Raw genomic sequence first — 24,346 nt, 5'->3', positions numbered from 1 at the left:
ACAGAGAGAGGAGGTGGTTGGAAAGGAACGACTTAAAATGTCGTTAAGATACAGAAATGGGTGATGGGGTAAGAAATGCTGCTGTTTTCCCCCACAGTGGCCGCTTCCTAACGTCTAATCTGCATGAATGCCCAAATCTTTCCCCAAAACAATGATTTAAATAAGTACAAGTTGCCTTAATATTTTTGGGGGAATACTTAAATATCATGTGATGTTAGAGCAGGCACTAATATGGAAAGGCTTTTTCAAATTCGTTGTGTTCTAACACATTTGCAGACCCAGAATGGCCCTCTGGTTCACCAGCCAAATGCCTGGTGGGCTGCCGGCTGAGAGCGTCACACACTCACACTTTGCCCAGCTATACAATACGTGAGCATAAAAATGTGGCGCTCGGACGCTCATATCCAGACATCGGCTGCACTTATGTCATCACAGAGCCACTGGCCTTAACCTGCCAGGGCTGCCCCCATCATCCCCAGTCTAGCCCTGTATGCTCAGAAACGTACACATTCATACTAAAACATACTCACCCATCACACCTATCACGCTTCACTATATCACACCTACACTCCGCTCACACCTATCACTGCCTTGCCTTGCTGTTTATAGCCGATCGCACACTCTGTAAGTGGCCCCAACATTACAATGGGGTGACTTATCATGGCGTTACGTGACCCCCCCACTGGCCTCCCGCTTCCATGAGTCCTCTCTTGGTGGAACCAAGCAGGATTTTTAGACTATAGTTAGAGTTCTGAGACTCCAAATCATTACTCCTACCCATTAAGCTACCCCCCCCCCTATACGTTGCTGTGTGTTGTGGATTGGTTCTGTTAACCCTTGCATGGGCTGGTAAGAAGAAAAGTGGTAGGAAAAGGGTAGGAAATCGATCAGATAATGTGCTTTTCCCTTTAATATGTCTTTGCCATCGCTATTGACAAAGAGTCGTGTAGGAGCATGAATAATTACCTTTAATGCATTACAGAATGCAAGTCCGTTTTTCATATCCTCATAGTATAAGTACATTTTTAAAATGAAACTGAATTCATTTTCTAAGATTATTGACGCCTGGGTTAATGGACATATTTAATACCTTTCTTATAGCACTAGCTAGTCAAAGAAAGGCATATCAATCACCCGAACAGTCATCTCGCAACTCTAGTGTCCCGAGGGGGCAAGTGCAAGCTGGAGGTCATCACAGACCTTTTCACCTCCCTGGGCCGGTCAGAGAAGATCGGATGATCTCCTCAACCAGCCAATGCCCCCTACCGGCCTGCAAATACTGGGGAATTGGGAAGCCGTCCCACGAGAACCAGGACTGTTGGGAGGTATCCTATACGGAGCAAATAATTGACCAAACCTGGAGAATCATACCAGGGCTCACATCCTATCGCTAGTAGCCAAGAAGAAATAGATGAATCGCTATTATCTCATTTTTTTCTTTTTCTTTACTAATTAGAGTTTACCCAAGCTCCCCGTTCCTCCTCTTCAACAAACCATGGATATGTATCTCAGATGCATGAAACATCTCGTAACGGAGGAACAATATAAGAAAAGCAAAACAAACGTGGAGAAATTCATGATGCCCGGAGGCGTCGGAGAGATGTTACAGCAAAAACTACTGGAGAAAAGAGAGAAAACCGAGAACTGGGTAAAAAGTACATCATTTCGTAAAATTCTCTTGGGTTGAAGCTGAGACCTTTTATCGGGACAACATGGGAAATGCTAAGCCTTCAGGACCTCAGAGGTCTCTTTATCATTCTCCTCACCCGCTTGCCCTCCCGTTAATAGATGTCTGGGGGTTAACCTCACCTCCATGCATGGCCAATGGAAGAACGCCCTTCTAAAGTGAGTAGAGATCTTAGAACCTGGTCTAAAACTAGAGGGTCAGGAGCTCAGATGTAATGTAAGGAGGTTTTACTCTACTAGGAGGGTGGTAGACAAATGGAACAGCAGACCAGCAGTAGTGACAGAGAGTAACAGAGCGAGGAAATTTAAACATCCATTGGTCTGAATCCAGGAGAAGACCATGGACTGATTAAGGTCTAAGTCAGGAAGATCAGGCAGACTAGATAGGCGACTAGGTCTTATCTGCCAACAAATTCTGTTGATATGATATTTAGAGGTCTTCAAAATTAATTCATCAATATGTCAGTTTATCAGATTTCCAAAAGATGGATTTTGGGGTCCATCTGCAGTCCTTTTTCAATAGATTAGTTGAAGACCGAACGGCCAGAGTTCCAAGAAGGCATTGGACAACCTTCTTCTTTCTGCAACACATAAGAGCCCTTCGTATTTCCAGTTAACACGTCTCGTCTTCTCTTATTTTGTCGATTTGTCTCAAGAAACGATCGTTTGCTTGGCTGAAGTTGATATATCTGCTTCCCGCCTCTCTCTCTTTTTTCTCCCCATGATGTGAACCTACCACCTTTTCTCAGATACATCAATACTGGCTCGATGACATGTACCTTCATAATCGTCTTCCACTCCCAGTTAACTCCAGTCCAGCAGTAATATTTTCCCGTCACAACTTCCAGGACGTCAACGACCACTTGAGGTAGGAAACATGTTTCTACGTCAATATTCTGCGTTACCTAATGACATTAGGATGTCTCGGCCTTTAGAAGAACGTGACGAATTACAAATAATTTTCTAATTATATGAAGCTTTTTTTGACTGGCTAATATATTTCAGCGCCCAGCATTAGTTTTTATAAGAATAACTGAGTTCTTTGTTCAGCAGATGTCATACCTTGACTGAGACAGTGGTAGAGACATAGAACAGTATCTCAGCAGAAGTGGTAGATGTTAATACAGAAATTAAATTAAACATGCATGGGATGGCATACGGCTCCCGTGTCTAAGACGAGACAAAGGATCTCTGATCTCTCCAACGGCCCATTTATGTTATGGAGGCTGTGGCAGCGAAGCATAACCTCCATAGACTATACTAAAAAAGGTGGTGGTCTCAGAGGGAGTTGCTGGGGGCGGTGCCTTGGGTTGGGCCTAGGGCAGTGCCAAAGGTAAGTACATGGCTTGGCCTAGGGGGGGGGGATTCAGGGGGTGGCAGCCATACCTGGGAACTCTCTGGGTTTTGCCTGGAGACTCAGGGTGAAGCTCCACTTCTTCAGGTCACTACAGGGAAATTTGGGGTCATGGGAGCCCCACTCCTTGCCCACTTCCCCATTAACAATTCCCTATGTCACAAGATGTGTCCCACAAGGCGGTGCTCGGGTAGCTGGAGCCATAAAGTTCCCAGCTATGGTGGCATCTCATCTGACGCATAACCGGGTGTGGGTCATCCTTTTGGGCAAGCAGGCTCATGGGCACATCACTTATCCTTGAGTCAGATGGGGAGATCAGAGATCTCCTTTGTAACCGGCCCTTATACACTATGGACCACAGTGCCTGGTAAAACCTCCATAGTAACCTTACTCCGTGCCAGAAAAGCATTGCTCAGCATGGTAAACGTCGGCGGTTGAGGTAAGAGGTAGGGGACAGCTTGGACATGGCTTGGGTCATGCCTGGGGCAGTGCCCAACCAAGATACATCTCTCTCTATATATTAGCATACAATTGTAGCAAACGAAGATTCCGAAATACCAGAACCAGGGACGTAACTAGAAGCCTCAGGGCCCCGGTGTGAGAATCTGTTAAGGCCCCCCACCCCCAGCCCAATCTACCCCCTTCTCAGGCTGTCTACCCCCTCTCCCTCCCTTCTCACTATGTACCCTCTCCCTAACCCCCCATTCTCACTATCTACCCCCTCTCCCCCCTTCCCACTATCTACCCCTCCCCCCCCCTTGTTAGGCTATCTACCTTCTCCCTACCCCCCTTCTCACTATCTACCCTCTCCCCCCTTCTCACTATCTACCCTGACTGGCAGAACTCCAGTCGCGACCCCTGCGACCCCAGTAGTTCCTCCACTGACCAGAACAGTTTCTTGAATAAAGAGTTTCCTTAATTAATATGTCTCTTTCCATATACGATTTAATCAACAAAACATTCAAGATGCTTCCGTTAAACCCAAATGCCGCGTGAAAAATCTTGTTTGCATTATCCCGGCAATAAAGGACTCAGAACAGGAAGTTAGGCCTTCACGGCACAAATATTCCTATTTAGAAGAACTCCTTTCCCATTCACTATGCAAATCGTTTATTATGCATTGTAAAAAAAAAAAAATAATAAGGTAAATAAAATAATTATTCAACGCGACGGCCTCAATAAACATGCGTGGCATAATAAAAGCGTTAGTGGACCGTGGGCACGATCTGTGCGTTGTTCGACTGCCATTGCTTAACCCAGAACGAATGGATTTGTCGATTTATTATTATTGTTGAGCCTGATTCCATTCCTTTTTTCTGTCACGTGGTACAAAAAACAATAATTACATTCTGGAATTCAATGTAATTTGTTTTTTTTTGATAGTAGACATCCGATCCTAACATTATTGTCAAGTATATCTCCACATTTGCTGAGTATTTTATTACCATGTCAAAGAGGACCATCTTCCGTCTATCGCGAACATATACGTCACGGTTCCCTGGTTATCTACATTTTTTTTTATTGTTGTCTGGATCACTTTTCTCTTTTGGGGACACTTGAAGATCTAGAATCCCTACAATTTGTAGGTAGTCCAGATGAGACACCGCTCCATAAGGCTCATCTTCAGACGGGTCACGCACGTTGACAGCTGGGTTCCTTTCACGGCCAACCTGACGAAGAACATAAGTTTGGTTCCTAGCTAGAGAGTCACCTGTGCTCTTCAGTACAATTAGATCATAATTCTAAATTTGAATTTTAACAATGTCATCACATTTTGTGTCTATACGACTGATGCATAATTCTAGTAGTTAAAGTATGTATATCCAATCAGGCCTTCCAAATAGACGTTCTGTAGGTAGTCCAGATGAGACACCGCTCCATAAGGCTCATCTTCAGACGGGTCACGCACGTTGACAGCTGGGTTCCTTTCACGGCCAACCTGACGAAGAACATAAGTTTGTTTCCTAGCTAGAGCGTCACCTGTGCTCTTCAGACCTCTTCAGGGGACATCAGTGAGCCAGAGGAACACCTAATCCTAAACAACGACGACTGCTGGTAGACCTGATCACCATAGCTAAAAGTCTTTATGATGTAAAGACTCAACCCGTAGCCCATTCTTGTCCCACCTTTTAGGACGGATATATGCCTACCTAGTTCTACCTACCATGACAGCATCACAAGTCAATAAAGCGATCCAAACCTTTCCTTAAAACACAACTATGTTGCATATTTTCTCATTTGAGAACTTCCTTGTCTGTCTAGACCACAGTGTGCCCCAACAAGACATCAGAAATGTGCTCTCAATATAGGTGTTACTCCCCAAAACTGAGACACGGGACTTATCCTGCACTCCGTTCTTCTTACAGGTTCACGGCCAACTTAATCTCCGGAGTGCTCGATTACAAGACGCTTTTGGATTTGTAAGTTATTGGTCCTTCAATAAGCAGCTCGGGGCTGGATATGTTCTGAGCAATTAAAATATAGCTATTATTAATAACATCGGAATTGAGAAACTGCCACAAAAAAAAGGGACATTTCTTCCACACTGCATATTTTGATTATTTAATTATAAATTAACCCCTTAATGAAGAAATGCATTGTTTTCAATGGGTTTAGGGACCGCCCATTGTCCTTAAGGGGTTAATATTTGAATTTTGCGTTTAAGGCTATAATATACCTATAATGTGCTGGTATAAAAGCAGCCACCGGATGAGTTATTCCCGTCAGGGGAGAGCTTTGAGGTAGTGACACCCCTGGTGTGCCTACGTGACAGATGGACACCTCCCCATGGGAAGGCAGGGACTTGATGGATGGAGAGCTCCCATAATTTATGTGAAAACAGCATGGGGAGATGTACCTTTTCTGAAATGTAAAGTAAGGATGGGCATCGATGTGCACAATAGAGTTTCCTCATAATCTCTGACTTGTTCTTGAGATATCAGAGAGTCCCTCTAATGGCTAGTAATAAGTGCGAGGTGTAGTTAGAAGACCGCCTTTTGGCTTCTGGTGGCACCGCGCTCATCACCCACAATGTTGTGCGTTTTAGGCGTGCATTGCCTATGGACTATGCCCGTGGGCAGCTGTCTGGGCAACCTATGTGCATGAAGCAGTACTACGGACTCTTCTCTTCATATCGACTTCCAGGAGGGACCAAAGATACCTTAGTGGCTCAGGAGAGTAGCGTCATGCCCGAACCTGAGCATATTATTGTTGCATGCAACAACCAGGTATGTAACGTGATGTTCTGATCATCAATATATATATGTAAGAATTTGTGTCCATGACTCTCAGAATCAACACGATATAACAGCTTTTCAAAGACCTTTAATTATTCTGGACCTCCTTGGCCAATGAATAGCTGTGGGCTCATTAAGATGTCTGATTCCACGGTAAGTTCTTCTGTAACATGTATCTGCAGGTTGCAATTTTACTTAACATGAATTCCTTTTCCTCCAGTTCTTTGTCTTGGACGTCGTTATAAACTTCCGACGCCTTAGTGATGGGGATCTGTTCACTCAGCTCCTGAAGATAGTCAGGATGGCAGAAAACGAAGACGAGAGACTTCCTCCGATTGGGTTATTGACAAGCGATGGCCGGTACGAGTGGTCCAAGGCAAGAGAGATGTTAATGAAAGGTAAAGAGGTCTTTAGCTTGGAGCGAAGTAAAGTCAAAGGCTGAAACACAAAGAAGTTGGGTTTTGGCTACCTAATGGAGCTGGTAGGGCTTCATTGAGCTCAAGTGAAATGTGGTGCATGGGAAACAGACAACTGAAAGCACCAAACGGATCTAGAATTTCATAAGTAATTTCAATCCAGATTTAGGACACGTTCAGCCCATCTAGTCTACCCGTTTCCTGATGTAAAGACTCAAATCTTAATCAGTCCTTGATTCCGGTCAGCCATATGCCTATCCCATACGTGCATATCCTGCCCCTGACCTCTGCTCGGCTTGTTCCGTTTATCTTGCCTGCTCCTGCCCCTGACCTGGGCTCGGCTTGTTCCGTTTATCTTGCCTGCTCCTGCCCCTGACCTGGGCTCGGCTTGTTCCGTTTATCTTGCCTGCTCCTGCCCCTGACCTGGGCTCGGCTTGTTCCGTTTATCTTGCCTGCTCCTGCCCCTGACCTGGGCTCGGCTTGTTCCGTTTATCTTGCCTGCTCCTGCCCCTGACCTGGGCTCGGCTTGTTCCGTTTATCTTGCCTGCTCCTGCCCCTGATCTGGGCTCGGCTTGTTCCGTTTATCTTGCCTGCTCCTGCCCCTGACCTGGGCTCGGCTTGTTCCGTTTATCTTGCCTGCTCCTGCCCCTGACCTGGGCTCGGCTTGTTCCGTTTATCTTGCCTACTCCTGCCCCTGACCTGGGCTTGGCTTGTTCTGTTTATCCCTGCCTGCTCCTGCCCCTGACCTCGGCTCGTCCCTGACTACGCTGCCTGTTTTGGTGTTTGCCTGTTCTGGTTACACCTTGATGCTGTTACACCTTGATGCCGGCTCTTCCTATCGATCTATCTATCGGTTACGCAATCAAATAAGTCTTCACTGGTTTGAGATAATGGGATGCCGTACATAGAAAAATCCCTCTAGGTGAAAGTGATGATGTCTGCCTAGCTTATATACGTTACTTGTGCTTTGTAACGCCTAACAGATTCTACAAACCGTGACTCTCTTGATATGATTGAGAGATGTATGTGCTTAGTATGCTTGGACGCACCAACTGGGATGGAACTGAATGATACCAACCGGGCTCTGCAGCTTCTGCACGGAGGCGGTTATGATAAAAACGGCGCAAACAGGTGGTACGACAAACCCATGCAGGTAAATATTATTTTTTTTGGAGTGTTTTGTAATAAACATCCTTTATCTGCAGACCCGGAGACCTTCGTTGTAGGCAGTCACGCTTCTTCGGTTTCATTATAAATGAAAATGCCCATACTGAGATCTTTCTTTATAGCAATGCAAATGAAGTCCTACTTATGGTAATGAAGTCTCTTCTCATAGATCTCAATAAGTGAGATGGTCCCCCCCCCCTTAATCGTAAGATTAAGATGAGGGCTCGTTCATTAGACTAATTTAAAAGGTGCCTTTCCACTTTCTCCGCAAACATTAATTGCCCTCTCTTGTATGCCAACCCATTACGAATGAAGCAAAATATTACTTAATTAACAAATAATTTCTGGGAAGGGTTGGGGCTTTTAAAAGTACTACCAATGATGTAAGCATGATTACATTAAGCATAATTCACCGAGTATTTTTTTTTTCAATACCAGAGAGTAATGAAAAGAAAGTGAAAAAAAATGAAATCATCAAATTAAAACCATATTAGTAAAAAAAAAAAAATCTCCCTTTATATTATTTGAGTCTGGTTATTAGAAACAACTGATATATATTTAGTTTTATTAATATCCATTTAAAACATCTATTCTCCAAAAGTCTAAAGAGACTCCAATCGCGCCTTCTACTGTCCCAGCCCCTTTGATGGTGGCCCTGGGGTGGGGAGGTTCTGCTAAATAATGTGTGTTGAGGAGGGGCTGCTGGATAGTGTTTTGTGCAGGGTAAGGGTTGGTGAAGAAGAAGAAAATATTCCCGTCAGGGATATGAAAAAATGTATCCATAAGCCCATAAGCTAGTAATATATTCCTGAGTTGCGTTCTACATTGGTATCCAAAGGATCCGCTATGTTTCCATCTTTTCCTATAAAAATGTAAACTATATGCCAACCTCAAGATTAAAACTGGTAGAGCGAAGAAACGCACACAAATTAACAGAGCGCCAGATGTATTGAAGGAAGACGTCCAAATGAATGCGAAACGTCTTAGTCGCCACCGGGGAACCCAGTGCATCCCTTCCATCTGCTTTCATCAACAGACTTAACCAAACTCATCAGCTGGGATCCCTTTGGAGCTTCCACCATCGAGAACGCTGGCCAGTCTTAAAAAAAAACAAAATGAAAGAATTTGATATTAGAGTCACGTACCATACTATTCCAAAAAGTCATGTTCAGCAGCCAATAAAATATATCCCCAAATCCGTTCCAGAAATAAATATTGGCTCTAAAATGTTTTTTAAAGCCTCATCTAAGCACCCAAATGGTTAAGTCTCCAGGGTTGAAATTTTTTTTTTTTTTTGGAGAAAATATGGTTTTTTAATGTGAAATATGTGAAAACTATAAAAAAAAATTATTTTTTTTATAATTTTTTTTTGAATTATTTTATTAATAATTTTATTAAAAAATAATTTTAATTAGTTTAATTGAGGATGCATTTCTTTCATCAGCTGGCAAGGAAACCGAGATAAAATATGTAAATACCATTATTGCTTAACATAAGTCTTCGGTGAAGTCACGACACCCACGTACACTCCATTTAGGATCTCACCGTGTAAAATTATATATCAGATTTCTTACAATTTTTTTTTATTAAAGATGTTGAAAACACTTGAATGTTAAAATAAAATATCAGGGCTAACGACTGTGGGTTAAAACATGAACAAAATATATTGTAGACGAGCAATTTTGTTGAAATTAGTACTGATCTACCAAAACATGATGTTGTCCAACAGTGCCATGGAAGTTGGCCGTTTAAATGCTGGTGATTAGTTCTGGGGTGTTGGTTAAAAAATCCCCCAGAAAAACTTAAATTGGCCCAAAACTAATCTTAGATTCAGGATAGACTCTCCGATATGTCAATATCCTTCTTGAGTTGGTGGTCTACAGAACTGTACTCAACAACGTGTAACGGATCACCGTCTTGACCGCCATTAATCTAATTTCCGCCATTTCTCACCTAAAACAAGATTGAGGAAATACAAACCCAGATCCCGCCACTCTTAAAATCTTAATTTTTAATTACGGTATTAAATAAATATATTAAAAAAACTAGGATCCCTTCCTTCTCACCTTTCCTTGGGCTTTAATGGGAGTCAATACAATAAAATAGTACTGGAATACCCAATATTGGCCGAGAAGGTACATGGACCTTCTATTTGCTATAGCTTTCCACGTGTTGTGGACTTTTCCTTTAGCGATTAATGATTTGAGTGCTGTTTTCCAGCCGGCATTGTTAATATTTGTTTCTAAATTTCCAATTTCAGTTTGTGGTGGGGCGAGATGGAGTATGTGGGACCATTTGTGAACATTCTCCTTTTGATGGGATTGTCCTGGTACAATGCACAGAACATCTGCTGAAATATATGTAAGTGTGAACTAGCCAAAACCTATACAGACTTTATTTACAAGATGGTTTTATCAATCAGTTCCATTTTCTTATTAAATTCATTTTCTAGATAGTAATGTTTTGATATTTTACAAATTATACATTAGAATTCCACGGCATATAAGAACCATTTGGTTCAACTGTTTTTTTTTACTGTTTTAAAGACTTGAACCTTAATTAATCCTTGGTAATTGTACTATTTTAGTAATCCGTAAACATAGCATTCATTTTTTAAGCTCTTCAAAAAGCCATTAATGGGCTGGGCAGCTACTATTCTCAGGGGTGGGCTGGCAAGGGGAACACAAGGGCGGGAAGGAATTTTGTATGTTTTGTGTTTCCTGAGCACGTTTAAGAGTTTTCTGTACAGTCCGTTTCTATAAATGTCTTTTGAACTTTTGCACGAGGCCCAAAAATATTTTTGGACTAATTTTTCGTTGCGCTTTTGGCTCATTCGTTTTCAGACTGCAACTTTTGTTTTCTGCCCTTTCTGTTCCCATGAAATGGGGAGGGCTTTTTCTATTTTGGAAAAAAATAAGTATCTCTCTCTGTGTCCCCCGGCCTCTCCCTCCAGTCCTGTCTGTGACCCTTGCTCTCCCCCCACTAGGTCTCACTGTGCCCCTGCCCTTATCCTCAGGTCCTCTGTCTACCTGCTCCCCACAGCCTTCTCTTCTCACCTTGCCCTATCTGTGCCTTTGCCCTCTCCGCCTTCTTTGTATTTGCCCCCCAGCACACTGACCGTTTCCAGCCTCTGTCTGGTCTCCTCTGATCTCTCTGTGCTAGTGCTGAGAATATACTGACAGGGGAGATGGGAGGGAGAGCTAGAGAAGCTAGAGGGAAAGGGAGTTAGCATGTGCAAGAGTGTGCAGGTGCTGATGGGGAGAGCCTGTCAATCCTAGAACTGTTCTTCATTGTCCAACCATTTTCCCTCTTGGGTTGAGCCTTTTTGACCCGAGAGGCCATGGACATGTGATGACCTTACAAGGACCGGGGACAAACCTCTAGGGAGCACATATTTTCTAGAATTTGCACAGGAGAATTATTATTATTATTTTAGACCTCCAAACAGTCTCAGCTTTTTCATGACTTCTTCCATTTTTGGGCAATGCCTCACATAAATGCCCCACTATCTAACTTTTATGGGTATTTGAGGGTCGTGGGTTAGTTGGAAAGATCCTCTGATCTCCCCTAAGCAGTCCAGGGAGCTGTTAAATCAATGAGGGACTGTTCTGCCGCAGCTCAGACCTCCAGCTGCCACTTGGCCACCTTCCGATACCCAGCTGCAGAGCATCATAAGGTGGCTTCTCGAGTAAGGTGGGTGGATGATTATGCCTATGGTGCTGCCCATTTCCAGAGCTGACCCCACCACCAGGGCCGGACTGGCAATAGCAGGGCTGCCCTGGTACCTTAAGGCCACAGGCCACCTGATGACATAAGTACAGCTGGATATGCACAGCTACACAATACAATTTAGTGCTCATGTAGCTGGCATACCTAGCTGGACACCTGGAATAGAATATTTGGGGGGGGTATTTATTAATATACGTAACTCCGTCATATTCCACAACGTTATACGATAGGTAAATAGGATAACGCAAGTAATAATTGGGACTGACAGACACAAAGGGTGAGGGTAGCCCTGTTCAAATGAGCTTACAATCTAGAAGTGGACCTCTTGAATACGCAAAACATAATAAATTAATATCAAAAATAGAGATTATTTTTGAGTTAGCGTATCCTTTGTAAACATGCGTTTTTTATATGCTACCAAGCAACATTATATCCTGATTTATTATAATAAGCACTTTAACGATTACACATTATGAATAAGATTATCATCATATCCCTTGCCTCTTTGAAGAGCAATAATTCTGCTTTGTAGGATTAAGACTCTAATACTGTTGAGAAATGCATGATAAACTTGATAAACAAGAAAAAAAAAGCGTACCTATCGTATAATTGTAACAAAATTACTGGTATGGAGGTGGCTTCATAATCCTTAAAGGGGAGTGATATAAATCAGATTTAATCTATTCAACAATGGATAAAACCTTTATATGATGGTCTAGTGCAGACTTCGACTGTTAGTCTTCCCACCTGGGTGCCACGATCCTGCGCCACCATCGTCTTCTAGAAGCCGAGGACATAACCTTGACCCAGGCACCAAAAGTCCTAGTTGTAAGAAAAGGATATGATGCATTGCCCCTGCCTGCAATGAGCAGTCAGGTATATATGTGTACATCGGTAGGCATGCTGACTTCTGTTATTAAATTGCAGGAAAAGCAGTCCCAAAAAATTAGTGAGAGCAGATTCCGTCAGCGAGTTGCCAGCTCCGAGAAGACTTCGGTGGAAATGTTCTCCAGAAATTCAAGGGCACTTGGCATCATCAGCAGAGAAGCTCCAAAGGTACATTATGGGGAGATAAGATAACATTCTACTGTAATATATGTTTTATATATATATATAACACACTTTCCAGAAGGAAAATGTAGAATAATCACATTTTACTATGTGAAGTCTAGTGATAGATGATAACAGATGATAAGTTGACACCACCTGGATGGTTGTTGGGGGCAAGCAAGATGAGGTCCTACACCCCTTTCCTCTCTGGCAGCTGGGGAAAAAGGTATGTGTGAAGCGCGTAGACAACCTCCGCAGCGCCGCGGGGGATCTGGATCTTAGTCTCATAGTCAGACCTCATTTGAGGTCTGATTAGAAGGTGACCCCGATTATAGGACGAGGGGTATTTTTCCGAGCATTTGCTCTGAAGAAAAGCTTGTCTTATAATCGAGCAAATACGGTATATCACGTGCAAGGAGCTTTGCAAAAGGGAGACCATATAGGCACCGCATAGCTATCGTATGTATTTTATGTGCATCTGATGGATAAAGTGTCCCTTTATACATTTGTTGGCCTTTCTAAACTGGTCCTAATCACTTGTCTGCTCTTGTATTTTTCAGGATAGTAAACAATCTCGATTTCACCGTTTATAAGTTTAAAAATTATGGAAAAGAGTTTATCAAGAAACAAAGAATGAGTCCTGATGCTTATATCCAGGTGTCTCTCCAGCTTGCATTTTACAGGTAAGTGGCAAGTCTCCAGTGCGTTTTTCCAGAGAATGCCACTCCGTCTTCATATGGGAACTGGAAAGGGTCGGGACCTGGTCTCAGAGGTTAGATGACCTGGGATTGTAGCTATCAGAGAGCATGATGGGTAATAAATGGAGTGCCATGCCATTCCACCCAACCCACACAGCAACGGGTGCCATATCTGAGCCCTTTAAAGCAGATTGACATAGTTGGGTTTCTTGTACACGTGCATGTTGATAACGGGGGCAGGAGGACTTTGTCCTCTGGGCCGCTCTAACTTCAACATTCTGGGCCACAACTAATATCCTGTTTTGTGTGTTTTACCGTACAGGATCCTTCCTTTGTTACCGCTTTTCTTTGTAGCCCCCCCCCCATCAGTTTGAGTTATCATAATAAAAAGAGAAAAAATTAGGAATAAAATATATAATTTCAGTAAGTGCTGTCATTCTGTAATGTGTGAACCACTTAAGGGTTTATTCACCAAAGCGAGATCGTGCATGGAGTCAACTCCTTGACTTTATTATACTCTATGAAGAGAAGTAACCCCAGAGAGCTTCTGCTACATGAAGAGCCTGACTTACCCTGCATATATCATATATAAATGGATAGATAGATATGAGAGGCACATTGGGTGCATATGCAGCGATATCGGCCAACTGCCCACCGGACAATTGCATGGTGCACCAGATGGCCAGTGCGATTCTTCCACCGAGGCCTTCTACACATCTTGAGGCTTGACGAAGGTTTTTCATGTTTCCGAAAGGCCATGTGGACCATATGGAAATGGTCTTGGATGTTACGGATAAAAAGCCAAGTGTAGTATTTTTCATTTTGTGCAGGTGCCACAGAAAACTGGTGCCTACCTACGAGAGCGCCTCCATCAGACGATTTCAAATGGGAAGAGTGGACAACATCAGATCTTCAACTGCTGAAGCGTTAACGTTTGTAAAAGCAATGGTGGATGGGAGAACAGCAGTGCCGGTAAATACACTTTGGATAATAGGTTTCAATGAAAAGAATGAATGGCAGATCCAGGCCAGGAACGCACCAATAAAAATTGCCAAGACTTAAACTACACAGGGCCACAATGTAAGAAATATAGACGGAATGGGAAATAAATATAGTGGGAACATCAAGTAGTTTCACTTGACTAGTTAATCCAGATGCCATGACAGATGAAAATGACAGGTTTTCCTGGAGAATGGATAGCCATATTCACTCCTAACTGATGAGAAAGAAGGGAGATGGGGATCTTTTCTCCTCAGGCTTCCATCCTGAAACCAGAATGAAGAACCAGGCGTGGGTGAATTGCTTCCTGACATACTTGAGTATGCGGGGAATCTACGTAGAGCAGAAGATGTAGTGCTGACTCTTAATTAATAAAAACCTCACCCAAAATGAACATAGAGTGAGAAGGAAAAGGCCTACTACAGACCTGACCTTGGGTGGTCACCATATCTGCTCCTGGTTTTAGATCATGGTGTGTCTGTGTAATTAGAATATTCTATTATCCTGTTTATGCTTTTGTGGTGTTTATTTTGCTGAACATGGTTAGTCTAAGGTGTATGTCGGTGATTTATTCCATTTTTGTTGTGGTGCTATAATAATGTCGTATCGTTTAGTAAGAAATTGTTTTGTGGCTTTATTTCTTACATTATTGACTGTTCCTGTAGTGAAATAAAAGTGGAATTTGATATAGGTCATTATATGACATCATGTGACCTCATTTGCATACCCAGACACTCCCTCTGGGTCTGCCCTGTAGTCTTCTGGTGACGTCCTACTACCAGTTTCTGGCTCAGTTTCTTCTATTCCCATTTGTCCATGCCCACTCCCCATCCACCTCTGTCCTACTGGGGATCCATTAATGGCTATTTGGGACTAGACTTGCCCACATGGGCAGTTAGCTCCACCCATTTATAAAGCCCCTTCTCCAGAAGCTTCATGGAGCTGTTGTCTACACTTTTCCCAAGTATGCCGATCTTTATGATTATTTCTACCCTTTAATATATATGGCACGTGTAATGGAAGCTTGGATGCCTTGGCTGCTTTGAAAAACAAACAGGGAGAATTTTCGCGAAAAAGGCAAAAATAGCACAAATTAGTAATTAATATAATTAAATGGCCGAAAGGTGAGAGACTCCCTCTAAATGAACCATCATTCTTAAAGCTGTGGTCTTGCGTCTACCTTGATCAGGCCGTAATATAAAAGTTGATAGAACAACTTGGCACGTTTTGTAACATCCATTCTAACCCAATGGTTTTTGAAGAATGCATTCCACGGGGTCTTACCACTTCCAAGAGAATTCATTTTTCATACACTTCCTGTCATAAAGAGTATGTCTAGCCAGTGTGTCTATATCACTGAAATAGTAAGAGAAGATTACCCAACTTTCTGGCGAGATTTAAGTAATAAAACGAAACAATCTACCTGTCTCCAAAAAATAGGGCAGTCCCTAATATAATGAAGTCACAAACATGAGTGTAGACGGCCTTAGCCTCTTTAATTATAGTTGGGCCCATGAAGAGACTACACCTCATGTTGTGGTGGCACCTGTTTCATAGCTGGTGTCATCCGTGGTGGTGCAGCGCCAGGCCTCCATCACGCTTCACAAACCTCCAGCTTCCATGCACCGCTAAGGTAAACCTGGGCTAGCGGCATCTGCCCTTTTGCCTCCTGTGAAACACAGCTTTGACCTTAGCATTGCACTTGTGTGGTTTGGGAAGCTGCTAGATGGTATGGTCCAAAGGCAACGGGGCGTACCACTTTTGTAGCACATGGGAATACGCATTTGGACCTTACAAGAAATGTACATTTTGCAGGAGTCTGAGAAGATGCAGTACCTCCGAGACGCCATACAGGCTCAAACAAACTACACAATTCTGGTGAGTAGAAAGAAATTCCCCGGCAAGGGCATGAAGAACACGCGTTAGATCAGACTGTCTCTGTGTTTGCGTGGTGCACCGGTGATACGCGTACATCCAATACCTCTTTAGAAGAGCTTTAGAACATTTCTCATATTATTATTTCCACCGGAAGGCGAATCAAATAAAATGTCAGGTTCTATGTCAACGACATCAGCTACTGCCTTTGTGTCACATGACAAATTTCACTAAAAAAAATACTTCAAGGTATTTGAGAATTAAACGATACTGTAAATTATGCTACTAATGCTGCATTTAGTTACAAAATTGCATTAAATTAGGCTATATCATTATTATTATTAACATTGAATTATTATTATTATTATTTATATATTGAATATTATTAATAAATTATATTATTAATATTAATATATTATTATTATTATTAAATACATTGAATAGTATTATTTATACATTGTATTATTAATATAATATATTCTTGTTATTATTATTATTATTATTTATACATTGAATATTATTAATAAATTATATTATTAATATTAATGTAATATATTATTATTATCAAATACAGTGAATAGTATTATTAATACATTGTATTATTAATATAATATATTCTTGTTATTATTATTATTATTTATACATTGAATATTATTAATACATTATATTATTAATATTAATGTAATAAAGTATTATTATTATTAAATACATTGAATAGTATTATTAATAAATTGTATTAATAATATAATATATTCTTGTTATTTTTATTATTATTATTATTATTATTTATACATTGAATATTATTAATAAATTATATTATTCATATTAATGTAATATATTATTATTATTATTAAATACATTGAATAGAATTGTATTATTAATATAATATATTCTTGTAATAAAAATAACAAGAATATAATATATTCTTGTTATTTTTATTATTATTATTATTATTATTCAACATTTCTCTACCTACTCATGTCTTTTACTAGCCGATATTAAGAGCTGTAACGTTAAAACTCATTTGATTCGAACAACATTTTGAGTTTTCTATTGAATTCTCTCTATTTGTACGGCTCTAGAACACTCCAGATTCTTTTCCAAACAATTTAATCAAATATGATGGGCCGGCTTATATTTTATTACATTAACTAGTCTTGGTTTCCCATCAGACATGACATTGATAAATGTTGCAAAATGTCAGCGTTCTGAAAACAGTAAATGTTACACGGTAGCGTGACATTTCATTTCATTTGGAAGGCAATTTCCCTTGATGAGTTTATGCATGCGCGGTGCCGCTCCCCATTCTTATTCCAACGCTTAACGTTATTGCGGAGATTTTAATTATAGCGATCCTCGTAGAAGTACACGGAATTCGGAATAAAACTTTATGTGCCGACGCGGACCCTCCGGATATTTATTTTAATTTCAGATTTGCGATTGGGGGCTTATTAAGTAAATATTGAGTTTTGTCGAAAGAAAATCAGCGAGTTAACTATGCATTAAGAGAGGCCGTTCCCGGTGTGTTCCTCCTGCGAGAAGGTCCGAGACAACTAACTATTAACGTTATAACGCTTTACCCAGCGAATAATGACCAAACCATATACGATATTTCTTTCTTTTTTTAAGAGGCTTTTGGTTTGGATCGGACATCAAAATTAGGATTATTTTTTATTGATTTAGTGCCGAATATTAACCCTGCGCTTCTTACAATACATAAATTCAAGGATTATGGCAAAACGACGATTGGCCTAGTTTATCCTGAGGCTCAGCAGAATAGGCTTTGGACGCTGGTGCCATGTTGCGTGATAAGCACCTAACGTTTATCGGTTTTCCTTTTCTGTTTGATGCTCGCTAGGCCATTACCGGGATGGCCATAGACAACCACTTATTAGCGCTGAGGGAGTTGGCTCGGGAACACTGCGAGGAGATGCCCGACCTCTTTACAGATGAGACGTACCTGTCCAGCAACCGGTTCGTTCTCTCCACCAGTCAGGTACGTGTAAAGCCTCTTAACCTTTTAAGTAACCTTGTGCCCAAGGAAACATCTTCTCGTATATTTTATTGGCGGATTAAAGGGTGCTTGCAACATGACAAAATATGATGAAAAAAAAAATGTCACCAGTTGTTAAGCAGCAGGCGATTGGTTTTACTGGAATCATGCCAGATGCTGTAGACCAGGACCTGCTGCAATACGGGAGGGGGTAGCATACGGGTTCTGACAAGCTGCCACTCCTGTTCGTCTCAGTGGGACCTCCACTTCCTGTGGCTTCAGTGGGAGGGCTAGAGTGCATTCGCAGGAAGTGTACTTAAGTATGCTTCCTGATATCATATCAGGCAAACAGGGGATGTATCGATGTCAGTTACCTATTGTACCGGAAATTAAGTAGACTGGAGAGTCCCTGCACCCTCCCTCACACTCAGGTACAGATGCTCCAGTCCTCGGAGTTAACTACAGTCCTCCGCAGAAAGTTTCCCACAAAGCAGGCACATCGAGCGTTTCCTGGCTTGTTGAGCCCCCATAGCCGGCTAGTTCATGGGAGTCTGGTTACGGCAGACGGGGTTTCCCAGCCACCCTGTGCCCCCCAATGAGCACAGGGTTACTTAGACATAAGAAGGGACTGGGCAGGCAGGCAAGAAGTCTTCCCAGGAATCCACCAGTGCCACCTCACAAACTCTAACACACCGCCATGCGTCCTCAGCCTCAGGGGGCTACCGTCAGTGCTATCAGGACAAATATAGTGATGACCCTGATGAAGACCTTTAGGCCAAAACGTTAGTGTTCTGTAGACAATCATTTTATGTTTGACGTATCAGTGTGAATGAAATTGTTTTGACTTGACTTTTTCCCGCCAAAAGAGACCTTTACATATATTCCAATAGTGTGTTTTATAATCTAAATATTATAATAATAATAATATAACGTTTAGAGCACAGATTATCATTTTATACCAGGGGGCTTAATGTTTGGATATCCTACTAAAAAAAAACCTTTGGAAAATGACTAAAACCACAAGTCTGTTTCACCAAGACATTCAATCAATTCCATTAGACTATTTTGTGCTGCGAATCACTCTTCTTAATGAGTTTCTGAAGAATGCGGTTTCAAAAAAAAAAGACAAAACATAAAAAAAAATTAATAATAATCAAGAAATAATATGATTGTACCAAAGCACAACAGATGCTACACGGCACCTCCAAAACTAGCCGATTTCATCTTTTTTTTTATTATTGCCATTTTATACATCCGTTTATGATAAACATAACCGAATCATGGCGGAAACACAGGCCTGGATTCACCGCCAGCCCCAGGCCCACCGAACATTTACCCCGTGTGCCGGACGGTGAATCCAGGCCTGTGCTTCCTTTACTCAGGGACTTTCATCCCGTAGTAATTACCCCATAATGGGGGGGAAAAGAACTGTGATTGACGTTGAGGTCATTGGAGCAGCAGCCAATCACATTAACAACAGTGTTCTGATTGCATACATGTGATTGGCTGCTGCTTCTCCCATTGATTTGGGGAGGAGTTAACTGAGACAGAAGCTTTGTGTATTAACTTCAATAACTATAGAATGCCTGCAAGACCAAAAACGATTCGGATTCATTTTTCATTTTGTTTTTGGTCCATTTGTTTCGGGTAACAAATTTTGTTACCCGCCCATTGGGTTCAGACACTCTTTCAATGTCTTCTTCTTCTCTGATGCTCCACGTCTCCTGGCCTGCTTCTCAGCTTCTCCTTCTGCATTACTCTCTCCTCTTACCTCCGCAACAGCGCACCACCGAGACAACCTCTCCCCACTCCTCTAATTGAGGGAGAGGCTGTCTTTGTGGTGTGCGCAGAGGTGCCGACTTGTTGAGGACGTTCTTGGAGAGAATAATGCAGAAGGATCAGTTGGGAGAAGTGGGGCAACGGAGAAGGAGAAGCGGACCTGCGGAGAAGAAGATGGAGGAAAGGAGAAGAGACATGGAAGCAGTTGTTAGAGAAGGTACGGAGAGGACTCCAACATGACTTTAACATGAAAATATGGCTCCTTTAAATATGGAATGCTTTAATTAACTATGCTTTATGTCCTCTTCAGGTTCCTACCACAATGGAGATGTTCTGCTGCTACGGCCCGGTGGTTCCAAATGGCTACGGCTCCTGTTATAACCCTCAGCCGGAGCACATTCTCTTCTGCATCTCAAGCTTTCGGGAATGCAAGGAGACATCCTCGACAATGTTTGCCAAAGCCGTGGAAGAAAGTCTCATTGCCATGGCAGATCTGTGCACAAAGTATAATACCAAACCCGACACGCCAGTGAAGGAGAGAAAAAACGCGTCACGAAATGGACATAAGCCATAGCTATAAAAAAAAAAAAAATAGATATATTACTAGATTATTTATTTTCCATAAATGCCATATTTTTGTGAATGTTAGTATTATATATTTTAGGAAACAAAATGTGGCTAATACAGTAAAAGTAGGTAGAAACCTAGAGAATGCTAGAGAGGAAATTTAAATCACCTGAAATAAGAAACCAAATTATTGACCACAAACATGGCCGGACTGACCAGATTATTGACTACAAACATGGCCGGACTGACCAGATTATTGACGACAAACATGGCCGGATTGACCAGATTATTGACTACAAACATGGCCGGATTGACCGGATTATTGACTACAAACATGGCCGGACTGACCAGGTTATTGACTACAAACATGGCCGGACTGACCAGATTATTGACTACAAACATGGCCGGATTTACCAGATTTTTGACTACAAACATGGCCGGATTGACCGGATTATTGACTACAAACATGGCCGGATTGACCAGATTACTGACTACAAACATGGCTGGACTGACCAGGTTATTGACTACAAACATGGCCGGACTGACCAGGTTATTGACTACAAACATGGCCGGATTGACCAGATTATTGACTACAAACATGGCCGGACTGACCAGGTTATTGACTACAAACATGGCCGGACTGACCAGATTATTGACTACAAACATGGCCGGACTGACCAGGTTATTGACTACAAACATGGCCGGACTGACCAGGTTATTGACCACAAACATGGCCGGACTGACCAGATTATTGACTACAAACATGGCCGGATTGACCAGATTATTGACTACAAACATGGCCGGACTGACCAGATGATTGACTACAAACATGGCCGGTCTGGTGATAGGAGGCATCCCTGCACTTTAAGGCCATCGGACACCCAATGGCGTAAGCATGGCTGACAGCTGGATATGACAGACTGCACATTAGTTTTAAGATAACGCAGCGTGCGGCTGGGAATATCCAGCCGGTGGTCACATATGGAGTGATGTTGGGCAGAGGCCAACCAGGCATTTGCCTAGTGTGCCAGATGGCCAGTCAGGGCCTGACAACAAATGTAGCTTAATTTTCAACAACTATTTATTAAGATACATATTGTTCAGGCATTTGTTAAAACAATGGATTTCTTTTAAAAGCTCCAAGTTTTGAGGTTTTTGGCAGCAGAAAAAAAACAATGCCTAGACTAGAAGAGCCAAATGGTTCTTATCTCCCGAGAAATTCCGCGTCGATCAATCAAGTCTTCTAGAAACCATTATAAAAAACCACACACTTAATTCTCAATGGTTTGTTTTCCTAATCAAGAGTATCACGTAATCTAATTCAAACCTTCTGGAACGCCTCAATAGTATTGCGTACCACCAATTCCACCGGTAGCCAGTGTGGAGAACATAAGTCTCACCGTATCTATGTGCCATTCATGTAAATGATAAGGACATAACCAACAAAATACTTTTTTATCTACATTTTTGCTTGTAGGCCTCATAGAAGCATAGATAAATTGCCTTTCATGCGGCACATTAACACGTGATTTATTGTTTAGGTGATAGGGTCTTCTCTAATACCATCATTCATCGGAGGTCTTCAGAGCATGACCTATTGGCCTAGCTAATTCATTTCTATTTAGCTTTCTCTCCTCCTGGACCATTCCAAATGTTGCCCGGCAAGTGAGATTGATATCCGTTTCTGCCGATATATGAATTCAACTTAAATGTTAAGTTCCTACGGACCACTTATAGCAACGTAACACTTGCGCATGCCCGGCCTTCCGCAGAAACACATTTTCTTTATGAGAGCCAGTGATCTGGTTAGAGTTAAGGTGGTAGAAGCTCTCAATTCAGTAGAAGATCTGCCTTCTACAAATACATCCCAAGGGTCCCATTTTCACAGGACATTACCAGTTCTCAACAACTGGCTGGGGGGGAGACTCGGATATCCCTTGGCTGCGCCAGGATGTTGTAGAATCATTGCAGCTTCCAGGTGGTCACCTTGTGACTCTTTATAAGTGTCTCGAGGTGGCTCTTCAGCTAATGTGGCTAGGTGGTCCATCCCTGACCACGTCCCCTCTCGTGGTGTGGCCGTGCCACCACTTCTAGCAACCCTCTCCAGCACGGCTCTCCTGCTTAGGACACCTGAAATGTTGGGCTTGTAAGGTTCTACACGTTGTCAACACCCAACTTTCGTACACCGCTGATGAGTTGTAGCCACAGTACGGCAACTCCATAAAGTATTTGAAGATTTTATCACAATTAATATATAATTACAAAGCCTGCAGGGTTTCTGAACATCAGGACATTCATTTCATCTGTAGGCATCTTGGCCTTCTGAATGTAACCGCGATCTTTTCCTCCCTCGTGTTTTCAATGGCTGTCAGCAATAAATGCTACCAATGTCGTGAGATGGCAATAAGTCTGTATTATAACATCTCATATGATTACTTTTCCATTAACCCCATACCTAAAGTTAATCGACCTGAAATATATTGTAGATAACGAGCCACGCGTGTATTATGTATATATGTATGTACGTCTAAGCTAACATTGCTACGGTTCCTCGTTAACCCAACCACGCGGCGGCAATTATTTTAATACCAGTAATACCCGCAAAACCCTTCTCTAGGAAAATCCGATTAAAGGGAATTCAATGAGACGAGGCTCGCGTGAGGACAATAAGATTAGATCTTCCATATTACTATGGATTCTAAGTGGATTTGCTTTGCCTTAACAATTGAATTATATCGTACCCTTAGTTTGGATGCCGTAAGCAATCTTACTTTAAACGAGGAGAATCTAGGATTGAATCATATCTAAAAGCTCTTGTATGAAGGCATTCGTTTTTATGAACATATTTATAAAAGAAATCAGATGCGCGTCTCTTCCAATGTCGTATTGGTTACCAGGGGCCAACGGAAGAGAATAGCTCTATACGCATCTCCCAAGTGTCCTGGTTTTTGTGGTGCCGTCCCGATTTTCTGGCGCTATCTCGCCCTCCCTGCTTTTGCTGGCAAGTGGGGATCATGGAAAGATTTTCTTGAGATCCATGGGCATACCTGGGAACTCTCCGGGATTGACGGGTGAGCGCTGCTCCTCCGGTTCTCCGGGTCGAGACCCGAATCCTCCGGGTCAAGGGAGTGGGGTCTTGACACGCCCTGCTCCCTGCCCATTATTTCCATTAAATGGGGGTGTTTCCCGCCCACCGACGTCAGTGGGCAGTCCTGGCCGCGTCCCGCAAGGGAAGGCTCCGGGTAGCCGGAGCCGAGAAGTTCCCAGGTATGTCCATGGGGCTATAAAATCAATGGAGGCCTGTGCTGTTGCAGGACACAGGTGGCCACCTCATGGTGTTCTGCAGCTCAGCACCGTAAGGTGGCTCTTCGGTGGCTCTACAAAAAGTAGTGGTTACTTATCTTCTGTCTTAAGCTAATCTTCACCCATCAGGTTTTATTCACCGAAAGTGGGGTTTTCAGGAGTAGGCCCCAACATTGCTCATGGTAGACCTTTATTGGGGTCTGTGGTGGACAATTTAATGATGTTCTATAGACCTTCACAAACCCCGCTGTGGATGCTGGCATGCTTGTATGGACACTTTGCCTATCCCTGGGGGTTTTGAAGATGCATCCTGAGCCCTCCTTGTAGGTGAAGTTCCCATGGACCGGCCCTTTACATGAAATCAGCAAGTTGAAACCACAACTAATCAATAAAAAATCCATGTCAAGTAGACATCAGAGGACCACGACTACATACTTTAACTGTTCCACCTGTGCCAGGTGCTGCTCCAACATCTGTCGCTATAAATGCAGCAT

The 24,346-nt window shown here is 42.3% G+C and overlaps 1 protein-coding gene across 1 annotated transcript in view; it reads left to right on the top strand.

Annotated features, from left to right (window-relative positions):
* The window catches only part of CHAT (choline O-acetyltransferase), a 29,983-nt gene extending 9,260 nt beyond the window's left edge, over window positions 1-20,723 (top strand). The window contains exons 3-15 of the mRNA XM_053451241.1: window positions 1,457-1,648; window positions 2,436-2,554; window positions 5,407-5,460; window positions 6,087-6,267; window positions 6,497-6,674; window positions 7,676-7,845; window positions 10,120-10,220; window positions 12,516-12,644; window positions 13,199-13,321; window positions 14,167-14,308; window positions 16,151-16,213; window positions 18,069-18,206; window positions 20,293-20,723. Of these exons, the coding sequence (XP_053307216.1) occupies window positions 1,457-1,648; window positions 2,436-2,554; window positions 5,407-5,460; window positions 6,087-6,267; window positions 6,497-6,674; window positions 7,676-7,845; window positions 10,120-10,220; window positions 12,516-12,644; window positions 13,199-13,321; window positions 14,167-14,308; window positions 16,151-16,213; window positions 18,069-18,206; window positions 20,293-20,556 (1,854 nt within the window). The 3' untranslated portion in view covers window positions 20,557-20,723. The remainder of the gene's footprint in view (window positions 1-1,456; window positions 1,649-2,435; window positions 2,555-5,406; window positions 5,461-6,086; window positions 6,268-6,496; window positions 6,675-7,675; window positions 7,846-10,119; window positions 10,221-12,515; window positions 12,645-13,198; window positions 13,322-14,166; window positions 14,309-16,150; window positions 16,214-18,068; window positions 18,207-20,292) is intronic.
* The last annotated feature ends 3,623 nt before the right edge of the window (window positions 20,724-24,346 follow it).

This window comes from Spea bombifrons, chromosome 11, assembly GCF_027358695.1.
Source record: "Spea bombifrons isolate aSpeBom1 chromosome 11, aSpeBom1.2.pri, whole genome shotgun sequence".
NCBI classification, from domain to species: domain Eukaryota; kingdom Metazoa; phylum Chordata; class Amphibia; order Anura; family Pelobatidae; genus Spea; species Spea bombifrons.
This window is presented reverse-complemented; position numbering and strand designations above follow the sequence as displayed.